This window comes from Nyctereutes procyonoides, unplaced genomic scaffold (genome assembly GCF_905146905.1).
Source record: "Nyctereutes procyonoides isolate TBG_1078 unplaced genomic scaffold, NYPRO_anot_genome, whole genome shotgun sequence".
Taxonomy (NCBI): domain Eukaryota; kingdom Metazoa; phylum Chordata; class Mammalia; order Carnivora; family Canidae; genus Nyctereutes; species Nyctereutes procyonoides.
In genome coordinates, this window is record NW_026575122.1 from 29,091,470 (window position 1) to 29,104,763 (window position 13,294).

Here is a 13,294-nt window from a genome sequence, read left to right on the forward strand (position 1 = left end):
AATGTTAGTTGCCTTTTTTTTCCCCCAGGAGCTACCTGCCATGTAATGATATGGTATGATGAAACAGAACAACATATAAAAGATGTATATCACTCAGTGGGCCAGTGTGATGTTAGAAAATCACAGACAAGTAAAGGATCTATTCAAATTGCAGGATAAACCAATGGATTTTAATACAGTTTCTGATTTAACATTGCAACTAGCCTTAAAAAGGCTACCACTTGTCAAGTTTGGATGTGTTGTCGAAGAACTACCAACACCTTGCCTGCGCCCATAGCTCTTCTCTAAGAAATAAGTTGGTTAGCCATTAGAATTTTGTTTACTTCACAATGAATGTTACTGCTAGAAATAATACAGTGAAGCCTACAATAGCTTAGGCTTTACATGGTAAAATTTGTTATGAATAAACTGATTCAAATTCACATCTTACAGGTATCATTGAAAGTTGTTAGGGAAGATGGTTGTGGAAATAACCTATGTAAAATAAAATTGAAAAAAACAAAATAAAATAAAATTGACAGCAATGAAAAGTACACCCAGAAAAATAGGACATGCTGGAAATAATGGTCAATAAAGAAAACTCAGATTGGCAGCAGCTATAATCAGTACAGTCTGTTCTAGATAAAAACTGATTAGTAATTCAGAACTTTGTTGTAAATTTTGCATAGAAAAGAATCTTGAAAATAATTTCAGGGAAATGGAAAAAAGTTGGAAACAAACCAACTTTGGCATTTTAAATTTGAATGAAGGTATTAAATTGGCTTAATGAGTTTATTCTGTAAAATATTTGCTCAACAACAACAAAAGCCCTCAACGCGGCTAATTCTCTTTATTCATGAACCTGCTCTTCCCCAGTCTCCTCCAACTCAGTAGATGGCAGTTGTCTTCCCAGTTGCTCAGAGCAAAATTTGGTAGTCATCCTTGACTCTTCTCTCTTTATTTTCCACATGTAGTCTATCAGCATATCTTGTCATATTTTCCTTCATAAAATATCCCAAATCCAATCATTTTTCTCCTCCAACATTGCTACTGCCCTGTACCCTGCCAGGATCTCTGCCCATATAGAATTCCCAGATACTGCCGTTGTGGGAGCAGAGCAATAGCATCCTTTCTGGTCTCCCTTAATTCTTCTATTGAACATTCATAGGCCAGTCTACACACTAAATCTAAAATCACTCTTTTTGAAAAAGATCTTGCTACTCTGCTCTGTGACCTTCCAGTGGATCTCCTTTTCACACAGGTGGAAATCTAGACTAGTCCATACAAAGCCCTATACCATCTGGCTCCTGCTGTCACTCAGATCCCATCTTTTACCTTCATCCCTTCTGCCACGCTGTTTCACTCACATAGCTCTCTTGCAGTGTCTCTTGCTTCATATGTGTGAAACACACTCTTCCTGCCCCATGGCCTTCCTTAATGTTTCATTTCCTCTTTCTGGGACTCACTAAGCTTTGGGCTGTTTCTCAGGCCTATGCAAAAGTATCTCCTCGTGGCTTTTGTTCCAACAGTGACTCTCACCATTTCTACCTTGCTTTATTTTTTCTTTGTAGTACTTAATACCATCTGACAATATTATTTTCTTGTTTTTTATCTGCCTTTCCTCACTAAAAGCGTTATGAGAACAAAGGTTTTGTTTATTGCCATATTCCAGAGCCCAGAACAAACAGTGGTTGACAAATGGAATGCACCCAATAAACGTTTGTCTAAATGGAAGGTGGGAGGGAATGGGAAGCAAGGAATCAAAATAGGTCCAAGTGTTTTTTCTATTGTATCTTTACTTGCACATTTGTTTTTCTATAGGATGGGATTTTGTGGGAGTAGAATTGCTAGTTTAAAAGGTATTGTGTATGTGTATCATATCAAATATATATATAAAGGTATCCTTTTCTAGTTTTGTCTGAAGGTAGGAGAAAATTGTGCCCTTAGAGGGGAAAAAAAAAGATAAGTTGAATTGATTACTAATTTGACATGATTGTGTTAGATTGTTACCGAGCAGCAAACTGGCCAGAAAATCCAGATTGTGACGGCACTTGATCATAATACACAAGGCAAGCAGTTCATTCTGACAAATCACGATGGCTCTACCCCAAGCAAAGTCATTTTGTCCAGGCAAGATTCCACTCCAGGGAAAGTTTTCCTCACTACTCCAGATGCAGCAGGTGTTAATCAGTTATTTTTTACAACTCCTGATCTCTCTGCACAACATCTCCAGGTAAATACTTTAGAGTGTCTTTTCATCTTATACTTGAAAGAATTAAAAAGCAGGTCATAAGTCCTGATGTTAAGACTTTACATCCTACGTGGTCTGAAGGAAAGGAAAGAATTGCATAAAATTATGTGTTGTGCACAATATCTGTGGTGACTACCATATGCCACTGTACTTTTCCTTGTGCACCCTCACATCCATATATTTGGCGGGGGGTGGAGGAAGGGGTTGGTTCTTAGTTGCATATAGTAAGATCCACTCTGGCTAGTTTGTCCAGGAGGGGGTTTTTAATAAAGGATGTAGAGAATTCACAGAATTGTTGGAAAGGTTGAAGTTACAGATCCAGGTTAGGTTTCCAAGAATAACCACTCAGACATGCTGCAGACCTGGCTTCTAAGAGACCTGCCACTTCTGCACGATTAGGAAAGTACCAAATTAAGAGCCTCTCCTATGGTAGCAGCACTGCCTAAGACCATACTGCCTGCCTGGGCCTCAAGCAAGAAGCTGCCAAATCAAAAAGTCAGTATTATGGCTGTGTCTTTGTCACTTTGCTCCTTGGTTGTCATCTACATATTCCTTGATGTAGCTGGCAGTTTTATCCCCAGTCTGCTTTAACACTGGAAGTTACTCAGTGGTCCAGATTAACTTTGCATCATTTTAATTTTTGCTAGTTATATATTTTTCAAAGAGCCAGTTAAGACTTATATACACTGCATGCCTGTGCTTTTGTAGATATTTTCACTGCTGGTTGCTGTGATTGAATACAAATCCAACAAACCCTTTGGAAACTTTCATAGAATGCCCACTTAAAATTGAATTCTCTTTTGTGATGAAAACCTGATCACAGAAAGTTTCTTTTAGGATTGAAAAACTAATGCATAAAATACAAAATTTTGCCTGTATAACCTGACAGATTCTATTACCTTTCTAATTGCATCATTTGTATTATTTTTAAAAACAGCTGAAGTAAAAAGTGGGTGGGATTTATAAGAAGTTACTTCATCAACAAGACGAAAGTCACTAAAAAAAATTTATAACATCATGAATACCTTAATTTCTTTTTACCAACAAATCTGATATTTTTAGAAAAGTTTTCTTTTTACCAACAAATTTGATATTTTTAGAAAAGTTTTATAGTTACAGGAATATTGAGCAGTTAGTATAGGGTTTCCATATAACCTCTCAAAACACAATTTTTCCTATTAACATTTTATATTAATATACTTTTATTATAATTAGCAAATTAATTTTGATAGATTATTAACTAAAATCCATAGATGATTTTAGCTTTCCCTGATTTTTACATAATGTTCTTTTTGGTTCCAGGACACCATATTACATTTAGTCATTATCTCTCTTTAGATTCCTGTTAACAAAAAAAAAAAAAAAAAAAAGATTCCTGTTAGCAGTGATAGTTTCTCAGACTTCCCTTGTATTTGATGACCTTGACAGTTTTGAGGTATATTGGTCAGGTATATTATAGATGGCCCTACTATGGGACTTTGACTAATGTTTTTCTCATGATTAGACTGGGGTTGTTGGTTTGGTAAGGAGGATCCCAGAGGTAAAGTGCCATTTTCATCACATCTAAATCAAGTAATCAAATTTACTATTGTCATGTTTTATAACTGGTGACATTGATCTTGACCGCTTGGCTTAAGAAATGTGTATCAGATTATTTTTCCACTGTAAAGCTATACTTTTTAAAAAAAAATTTCTCAGTTTCAAGAGAAAAAGATAATATTGGTACTTTGCCTACTTTATGGATCACCTCTCAGGGCAAAGAAAGAGAAACCGGTTTAGGATAGAATTCTTCTGGACCAAGAAAATTGGATATCTGATCTAGTGACCTAAAGAATGTGAGCAAGTCCCTTAATCTCTCAATATTTATTCTTCCCCTAAGAATAATAGTAGATAAAAGATGAGTATCATTCACAATAGATGTGCTATTAAGGAAGAGTGATGCCTTTCATAGATGCTTTCAAAGGACAACTATTTTTTTTAAGGTTCTGTTAAAAACTAATTTTTATGATATAAACATAAAAAGAAATAATGCCATTGTAACATAGCAGGGACAGCTATTTTAAGGACTATTTAAAGTTTGAATTTTTTTTTTTAAGATTTTACTCATTTATTCATGAGAGACACAGAAAGAGGCAGAGACACAGGCAGTGGAAGAAGCAGGCTTCCTGCGGGGAACCTAATGTGGGACTCGATCCCAAGACCACAGGATCACGACCCGAGCCAAAGGCAGATAGACACTCAACCACTGAGCCACCCAGGTGTCCGTATTTAAACATTTTAAAATCAGGGCAGCCTGGGTGTCTCAGCAGTTTAGCACTGCCTTTGGCTCAGGGCGTGATCCTGGAGACCTGGGATCGAATCCCATGTCGGGCTCCCTGCATGGACCCTACTTCTCCCTCTGCCTGTGTCTCTGCACCCCCCCCTCTCTGTCTCTGTCTCTCATGAATAAATAAAATCTTTAAAAAAATAAAATAATAAAGTTTTTAAAATCAGAATTAACTCCTGAAGGCATTCACACCCCTAAGAGAAGAAAGAGTCAAAGTAGAGGGTTATTTTGTAGGTTGCCTTAAAGCCAGGTGAAGGTGATATGGTGAATGCCCTATCACATTTTTTGATAAATGATTTTGATTTTTGATTGAGTTAATTTGTTCATGTTTCAAAAGATTGAAAGAAAATGATAAAAAAGGGTAGAAACTAAACCTAAAAGAAGAAACTAGTATTTTTTTTGCCAGCATTATGTTAGCTATAACTAGTGATTAACCCTTTATATAAAGAGGGTTTATAATTTGTCCAAGGCCTCCCCACCCAGTCCGACTAACATGCTACCATTTATCAGACTCTACATCCCATGCTATGACTACACCTAATCCAAATCTTAGAATATTCATTGATGAAAGGTTTATCAATCATATTTCCATAATTACAAGTAAATACCTCAAAAAATTTAACTACTTTTCTGTTTTAAAAAATTCAGTTATCTTTTTATGCTGTTATAGCTTGTTTTTCCATGTGGAAAAATTTTGAGCTGTCATGATAGGGCTGATAGACTGCTGCAGTAATTTTATGTGTTGAATGAATAATGAATAATAAATGCTTAATAGGTAAGATACATTAAATATTCATGAATTTGAGTGTTTGACATTTTATAGAACAAATTTAAAAGATATTCTTCTTACCTTTGCTTCTAATAACTTTGAAGATTTTACTTGTATATACAGAAAATTAACAGTAGTTTAATTGATATACTCTTAATAGAGTTCAGAGTTTCAGAAGAACTTATGAGAAAGCAAGCAATAATTAAGACTAACTGTTGTTTTATATTTTAAGAGCATTATTAACAAATTATTTTTTTGTTTTTTGTTTTTTGTTTTGGGGGGTTTTCTTCAGCTCTTAACAGATAATTCTTCCCCAGACCAAGGACCAAATAAGGTTTTTGATCTTTGCGTAGTATGTGGAGACAAAGCATCAGGTAACATTTAAAAATAACTTTCTATATGTTGTGTTATTGTGTTGTTAGAATAACTACCATACTACCATGTTTCTTCTTCTGAAAGTAAAAAAGAAAAGAGCAAGTTGTTTTTATTTTATTTATTCATGAGAGAGACAGAGAGGCAGAGATGGAGGCAGAGGGAGAAGCAGGCTCCATGCAGGGAGCCTGATGCGGGACTTGATCCTGGGACCATGGGATCACGCCCTGAGCCAAAGGCAGATGCTTAACTGTTGAACCACCCAGGCGTCCCTTTTTTTTAAAAAGATTTTATTTAATTATAGTTCATATTTTGAAGCCTATAAAATTTAACTGAGTTTTCCCCAAAGCTTTTTATTCACCTGAGGATTTTTTTTTACTTGAATGCAATTTAATTTGATCTTGCAATGACATAAAATGCATATTTTGAAGAATTATGAAATTTTGCTTTTTTTAAAAAAAAAAAAGATTTTTTTTTATTTAGGGTCACCTGAGTGGCTCAGTGGTTTAGTATTTGCCTTCGGCTCAGGGCATGATCCTCAGGGTTCTGGGATGGAGTCCCTCATCGGGCTCCCCACAGGGAGCCTACTTCTTCTTCTGCCTATGTCTCGCCTTCTCTCTCTTTCTCTCATGAATAAATAAATAAAATCTTTAAAAAAGAGAGATTTATTTATTTTGTGGGAGGAGGCAGAGGGAGAGGAACTCAAACAAACTCCACGCTAGCTTGGAGCTCCATATGGTGCTCAATCTCAGACCTTGAGATCACAATCTGAGCCAAAACCAAGAGTCAGGTGCTTAATCAACTATACCACTCAGGTGCCCCAAAGAGTTTTTCTTTGCAAATGTAAGCTGAATATGTGGAAATTTTTCTTGAATGTGAGTTCAGTTTTGTCAAAGGAATTGCTTAAAAATGAATTGTGCTTAACACATAACATCAAGTTGTTAACTTACCTGTTAAGCCCTGTTACTAGTCCAGGAATATAGAGTAACTTGAATCATTGAGATGGAAAAGCTCTGGTTACTCTTTATTTAATGCTGTGTATAGCTGAGCAGGCATTTCTCCAAGTACTATTATTAGTACTCAGGGTTATGTCATGTTAGTTATATTCATTGTTACATTATGCCAGGAAAGCACCCATGTTCACTAAAGTATAATCTTAAATCTTAAATCTTTTCCATAGCTTCATTACAAAAATCTCCACTGCAACTTTTCCAAGAGTATGTTCAATTTAATAGATGTTGTATCAGAGAAATGACTTGTCAAGTGCTATGTTAATCAAAATGTGATGAATTGCTCCAGAAATTTAAAAAATGGCACCCGCAATAAGAAGAGATTACTATAGGGACACCTAGGTGGCTCAGCAGTTGAGCGCCTGCCTTTGGCTCAGGGCGTGATCCCAGAGTCCTGAGATCAAGCGCCACATTGGGCTTCCTGCATGGAGCCTGCTTCTCCCTCTGCCTATGTCTCTGCCTCTCTCTCTCTCTTTCTCTCTCTCTCTCTGTCTCTCATGAATAAATAAATCTCTTAAGAAAAAAAGAGAGATTACTATAGGTGCACCTGGGTGCCTCAGTTGGTTAAGCATCCAACCTTTGATTTCGGCTCAGGTCATGATCTCTCAGGATCATGAGATCGAGCCCCATAGAGGCTCCACAACCAGTGTGGATATTCTTTCCCTCTGTCTGTCAGCACTCATCCACCCACCACCAAAAAAGAGAATATTATAGTTCAAATACTAATTTTTTTTTTTTTTTTTATGATAGTCATACAGAGAGAGAGAGAGAGAGAGGCAGAGACACAGGCAGAGGGAGAAGCAGGCTCCATGCACCGGGAGCCCAACGTGGGATTCGATCCCGGGTCTCCAGGATCGCGCCCTGGGCCAAAGGCAGGCGCCAAACTGCTGCGCCACCCAGGGATCCCCTCAAATACTAATTGATATATATTTTGGAGCATAGCTTTCAGAATAAAATACCTTTATTAAGAGAATTACAATTTGTAAGTTATCTCAGAAGTAAAAATAATTTTTACTTATTATGGTATTATGGATGGTTTTGCTCTTTCTTTTTCTGAAATTTTCCATATTGTTAACCGAATTAAAAATTCATATTGTTTAATATATTTAGCAAAGAGTATTGTTTCATTATCTGTTTAGTAACTTCTAAAAGATTTTTTCATGTCACAAACTCAACAATCTCCATTTCATCACATATATTGTTATTTAAAGGGAAGAAATGGGCTTATTTCCATTTCTGTTTCAAAATATGTGACTTTTCTGTTTTCTTAAACATCTTGTCCCTAGGTCGTCATTATGGAGCAGTAACCTGTGAAGGCTGCAAAGGATTTTTTAAAAGAAGCATACGAAAAAATTTAGTTTATTCGTGTCGAGGATCAAAGGACTGTATTATCAATAAACACCATCGAAACCGCTGTCAATACTGCAGGTTACAGAGATGTATTGCGTTTGGAATGAGACAAGACTGTATGTATTAGCTTTAAAGGAGAAAATAATTTTAAGAATTCAGACAAAGTCTAGAATTATGTCAAAATTTACTCAATATGTCAATATATATGATTTTAATTTACAGTTTTCCAACTATAGAAATGTATACATATGCATGTATTTTTTTTATTGATTCAACAAAATACTTATTGAGTGTCTATATACTTTGCATGTATGTATGTTTGAACTTTTTTTTTTTAAACATAACTAACTAGATACCAGTTTAGTTTTCTGTCAAACTAGTAAGGTGATAAGTAGGGTAGCTAATATTGATTGAGCTCTCACCATGCCTAACTCTGTATATAACATATGAATTAACTTATTTATTCTCCTAGCAAAACCCCATGCAGTAGGTAGTACTCTTACCCATTTTACATTTGAGTAAACAGATACAGTAACTTGCACAAGGTCACACAACTAATAAGTGGCAGAACTTGGATCTGAATCTTGGCAGGCGTTTGTTGTTGTTTTTTTTTCCCCTCAGAAAATGTACATTTAACAACTAAACTATACTATCTCCTAAGTATCATGGAATAAAATTCCTATAAAATATACTACCTATATTATATAAATGAAGATTATACCATTGAAGTATTTCTCAAAACTCCCCCTGCCCTTAACTGAAAAAAGTTTTAACTTTGGTCTTTTTGTAGCTCCCTATTAGTATTGTTTCCAGTTGGTCAAATATTATTTTTTTAACTCATAGATAGGTAAGAGACTTCTAACTTGAGTTTTTCCTTCTTGACAGTGAGCTTTTAAAAAATAAGAATTTCTCTACATTTCTAGGCCACGGAGAGAAAAGAGAATGAGAGATGCAAATTACTATTCTGAAGCAACTTTGTTGAAGTTGAAAATAATTTCTAAAAATAAATGATTATCTTTAGAGTTCAGTTATGTAACTGTCTCCCAGGAGAGCAGCATTGCTGACAGAAAGGTTACATTTATAATTGCCTGTAAGTTCCTCATTGTGATGTAATAGTTTAACACATTTCTGTAGCTGTTCAGTGTGAAAGAAAACCAATTGAAGTATCACGGGAAAAATCTTCCAACTGTGCCGCTTCAACAGAAAAAATCTACATCCGAAAAGACCTTCGAAGCCCATTAGCTGCAACTCCAACTTTTGTAACAGATAGTGAAACTGCAAGGTATAGTAAAAACAAGCAAAACATACATTAAGTAGGTCATTTGTTTTTCTTCCCAGTGAAACTAAGGCTAAAATTTGTACTTGTTTATTACAGGTCAGCAGGACTGTTAGATTCAGGAATGTTTGTGAATATTCACCAGTCTGGAATAAAAACTGAGTCAACTGTGCTGATGACACCAGATAAGGTGTGTTTGGTGCAATTAATTTAAAGCTTAAATTTTTTCAGCTTTTAAGATATTTTTTTAATTTCCACCATTACTTTGGTCAATTGATGTGGTTTTAAATATTCTCTATTATAAATTACATTTTTTTAATATAAATGATCAATTATTTCAAGTGTTAAATGACAGCTAAAACAACTTAGTGACAAATTTGATGCCTTTATGCAAGGGAAAACAATCCCTAGATCAGGAGAGTGCTCTTACTGAAGAATTTGGGACAGGAGTAAGTTTTAGTGAATATTAGAGAAAGTAATATGAAAATGGCCTCAATGGCTATGAGGTTGAAGATTTCCTTGTAAGGCTAGTGGGTCCTGTTTTTTAGGATAAGGTAAGCTAGTTAAAGTGAAACTGCTGGATTATAATTGGTGTGTATTGACAGGTGTTTCTTGTAAATGGATGCTGACTTGGAGTTTTAGATTTTGACCAGGATAGCCTCTGTTTTGTATGTCCTCATATATAAATAACTATCAGTAGAAATGTTCATTATTCCATTAGGACAATTATAGCTTCAAAATGAAAATGACAGACAAAAGTCTTCTAGGTTTCTTTCATCTCAAAATACAACTCAAAAATAGAGATTACAGTAAGTGCGGAAAAAAATGTTTTAAGATGTACTTATTTATTTTAGAGAGCAAGAGCATGAGCAGGAGGGGCAGAGGGAGAAAGAGAGGGAGAGAGAATCTCAAGCAGACTTTGTGCTGAGCATGGAACCTGAAGCAGGGCTTGATCTCATGACCCTGAGATCACGACCTGAGCCTAAACCAAGAGTCAGATGCTTAACCGACTGAGCCACCCAGGTGCCCAAGCGCAGAATTCTTAATATTTCTTTTATGTTCCCCTACAGATTTTTTAGTAACAAAATACTTAAAATATTTCAGGTGAAGAGAAATCCTAGCACCCCTTTTACTCAAAACATTGACTTGAGTCAGGAGTCGAAATAAGATTGCAAGAGCTCTCATTATGTGTCTAAGTTACCTGGGTTCTCTTAAAGATTGGAGAGCTTCTTTACAGAGCAAGGAGTCTCAGGGGAAAAGTTATTTATTTAGATAGAGCATGTGGAGTTTCTGCAGTGTTCAGAAACCCCTTATGAGAACAAAAATTTCTCCTAAAGACTCATGTCTGAAAACAGATTTTAGGGAGCCTATGATTAGTTTTTCCCTCAGCTTGTGATATGATCTGGTTTTATATGACATATAAAGATTATTCATCCAATTTGTAGTCAGATTTATTATATATTTGTTGTTTAATAGTCTTAAGACACTCTTAATACATGAGGTCTGGAATCACATTTCATCTGCCACTTAGTAGCTGCATAACCTTGAGCCAGTTTTTTGACCTCTTGATGCTTAGTTTCCTTTCTCATCTGTAAAATAGGGCAAATAAGAGTGCAAACCATACAGGTTGGGCATTAGCATTTTGTTGTTCCATGGGAGGATTTGACCTTTTACCATATATTTTGGAATTAGAAGATTTTACTTAGCCTTGTGTACATGATTCAAGGTTAGGACAGTAGTTACAATTGCACTGACGTATTACCTCCTTTAGGAAAGGAGGACAACTAAGTTTTGTTGAGAAATTACTATTTGCCCAGACACTACTTTTCTCTGTGTCTTCGTAGTAAATTATAGTAACAATCTTGTGTGGTAAGTTCCTGACAGTTTCAAAACTGTCTAGTAATAAGATGAGGTCTTTTCACATTGCCTACGAGTCTTCATTGACAAAAACAAGAAAATAGCTAGATGAGCATGTTACAAAATGGAAGAGAAGTTAAAGTTCTAATTGAAAATTAAAACACTTTAGTGTTGACTCCTTTTACTCATGTATAGGAAGCCTGGAACAGTGGCTAGAGCCTGGGCTTTACCATCAGAGCTGACTGCCCCGTCTTGCCTCCAGTACTTACTGCTGGAGTGTTAATGGATAATTTTTCTTATCGGTAATAAAGGGATAATGATTCCTATTTTACAGAGTTGTTAACGAGGATTAAAGAAAATATAGGTATAAGTAGTAACCATGTAAGAACTCCACAACGAGTAGGTTAGTAAATGATTCTGGGACCACTCATTAATTTGGAGAGCACAAAAAAATTGTTTCACTCTATTCATGAAAATCAGTTTTACATAAACTAAAGAATTGCTATAACATGAAATAGCAAGGAAACGTGCATTTTCTCAGGATTAAGAACACTAAAAATAAAAACCATGAAGGAAGAATTGAATGTCATTAAAGGACTGTCAGTTGACCATAGAAGCAATTGTGAAGGGTCTCTCATTAATTAGGTTAGGATGGACTAATTTGAGTATTTAAAAAAAATGATTCACTTAAACACATCAAATATATAAAAATCTGTAAATTTAGAATGGTACTTAAAACTCACCTGTCACCATTAGAGGTTGCTAAGGGCATTGACTCATTGCTCTGAAAACTGATAAAGAAAAATCAAGTATCTATCTGCCTTTCCTATGGAAATTGTATTTCTGGGTAGTCAAAGAGTTAAGGAAAATGTACTTTTACACAAAATAATTATAGCTAATTAGTGAATAAAGAATAAAAGAATATATACATCACTAACAAAAGCTAAAGACAAATGGGAAAATATGCAATGTGTAACAAAAGCCTGTTATTTTAAATATGTAAAGAGATTTTTCACCTACACAGTTGTGGCATTTAACATATTTCACACAATGGCTGGTAAAAGTTGGCGTTTTAGGAATACTGTTCAGTAATAAATACATTGACCTTTTTTTCTCTTTTCAGTAATATTAATTTTAACACTATACAGTAGTTCATATAATAAGTTTTGGAAATTGTCAGAATTTTAATTCTAAAAAGAACTTAAGATCATCTAATATCTGTTTACAGAGAAAGGGATTGTTGATGTGAATAGATTAATCATGAAGTACAATTTTTGGTTTAATTGTATAAACATTTGCTTGGAAAAGTACCTGATGTTTTTAAAATTACATTTTCCTCAAGAAGTTTCTTTTTTTTTTTTTTTCCCTCAAGAAGTTTCTAAAAGCTCAGAGCCTTTTGATTTTATTTTCTAGGTTTCATTTATCTTAATTAGAGTACTTTTGGCATTTCACAATCTAGAATTGGATATCTCAGACAAAAAGTTCTTGGATACCAATTTGCAGATTTTAACTTTTTTTTTCTTTTTTTAAAGGCTGAATCATGTCAGGGAGATTTAAGTACGTTGGCCAGTGTGGTTACATCATTAGCAAATCTTGGAAAAACTAAAGCTCTTTCTCAGAATAGTAATGAAATGTCAATGATTGAAAGCTTGAGTAATGGTGATACCTCTTTGTGTGAATTTCATCAAGAAATGCAGACCAGTGGTGATGTTTCAAGGTAAAGTCTGTTTTGATCTTAAGTATTAGTTTTTGTTTTTTTTTTTTTTAATTTATCCATGAGAGGCACAGAGAGAGAGAGGCAGAGAGAGAAGCAGGCTCCCTGCAAGGAGCCCGATGTGGGACTCGATCCCGGATCCCAGGATCATGACCTGAGCCAAAGGCAGACGCTCAACTGCTGAGCCACACGGGCATCCCAAATATTAGTATTTCTTACAATATTTTTATGTGGAATACTCTTTATAGAAGTTTCAGAAAACAAGTATTTGACTTAGAAAATGTAAAGCATAGTAAGTTTTAACTGAACTATTAACATTCAATGTAAAATGTTATTCAGCAGGTTACATTCTAAATAATGATAAATGAATATTATAAGATTAGAAATGTA

The 13,294-nt window shown here is 35.0% G+C and overlaps 1 protein-coding gene across 4 annotated transcripts in view; it reads left to right on the forward strand.

Annotated features, from left to right (window-relative positions):
* The window catches only part of NR2C1 (nuclear receptor subfamily 2 group C member 1), a 45,905-nt gene that overhangs the window by 11,113 nt on the left and 21,498 nt on the right, over window positions 1-13,294 (forward strand). For 3 of the 4 annotated variants that reach the window (XM_055336437.1, XM_055336438.1, XM_055336439.1), the window contains exons 3-8: window positions 1,982-2,212; window positions 5,618-5,699; window positions 7,994-8,173; window positions 9,192-9,339; window positions 9,433-9,523; window positions 12,723-12,907. In XM_055336437.1, coding sequence (XP_055192412.1) covers window positions 1,982-2,212; window positions 5,618-5,699; window positions 7,994-8,173; window positions 9,192-9,339; window positions 9,433-9,523; window positions 12,723-12,907 — 917 coding nt within the window. The remainder of the gene's footprint in view (window positions 1-1,981; window positions 2,213-5,617; window positions 5,700-7,993; window positions 8,174-9,191; window positions 9,340-9,432; window positions 9,524-12,722; window positions 12,908-13,294) is intronic. The other variant, XM_055336440.1, reaches the window with a different exon arrangement.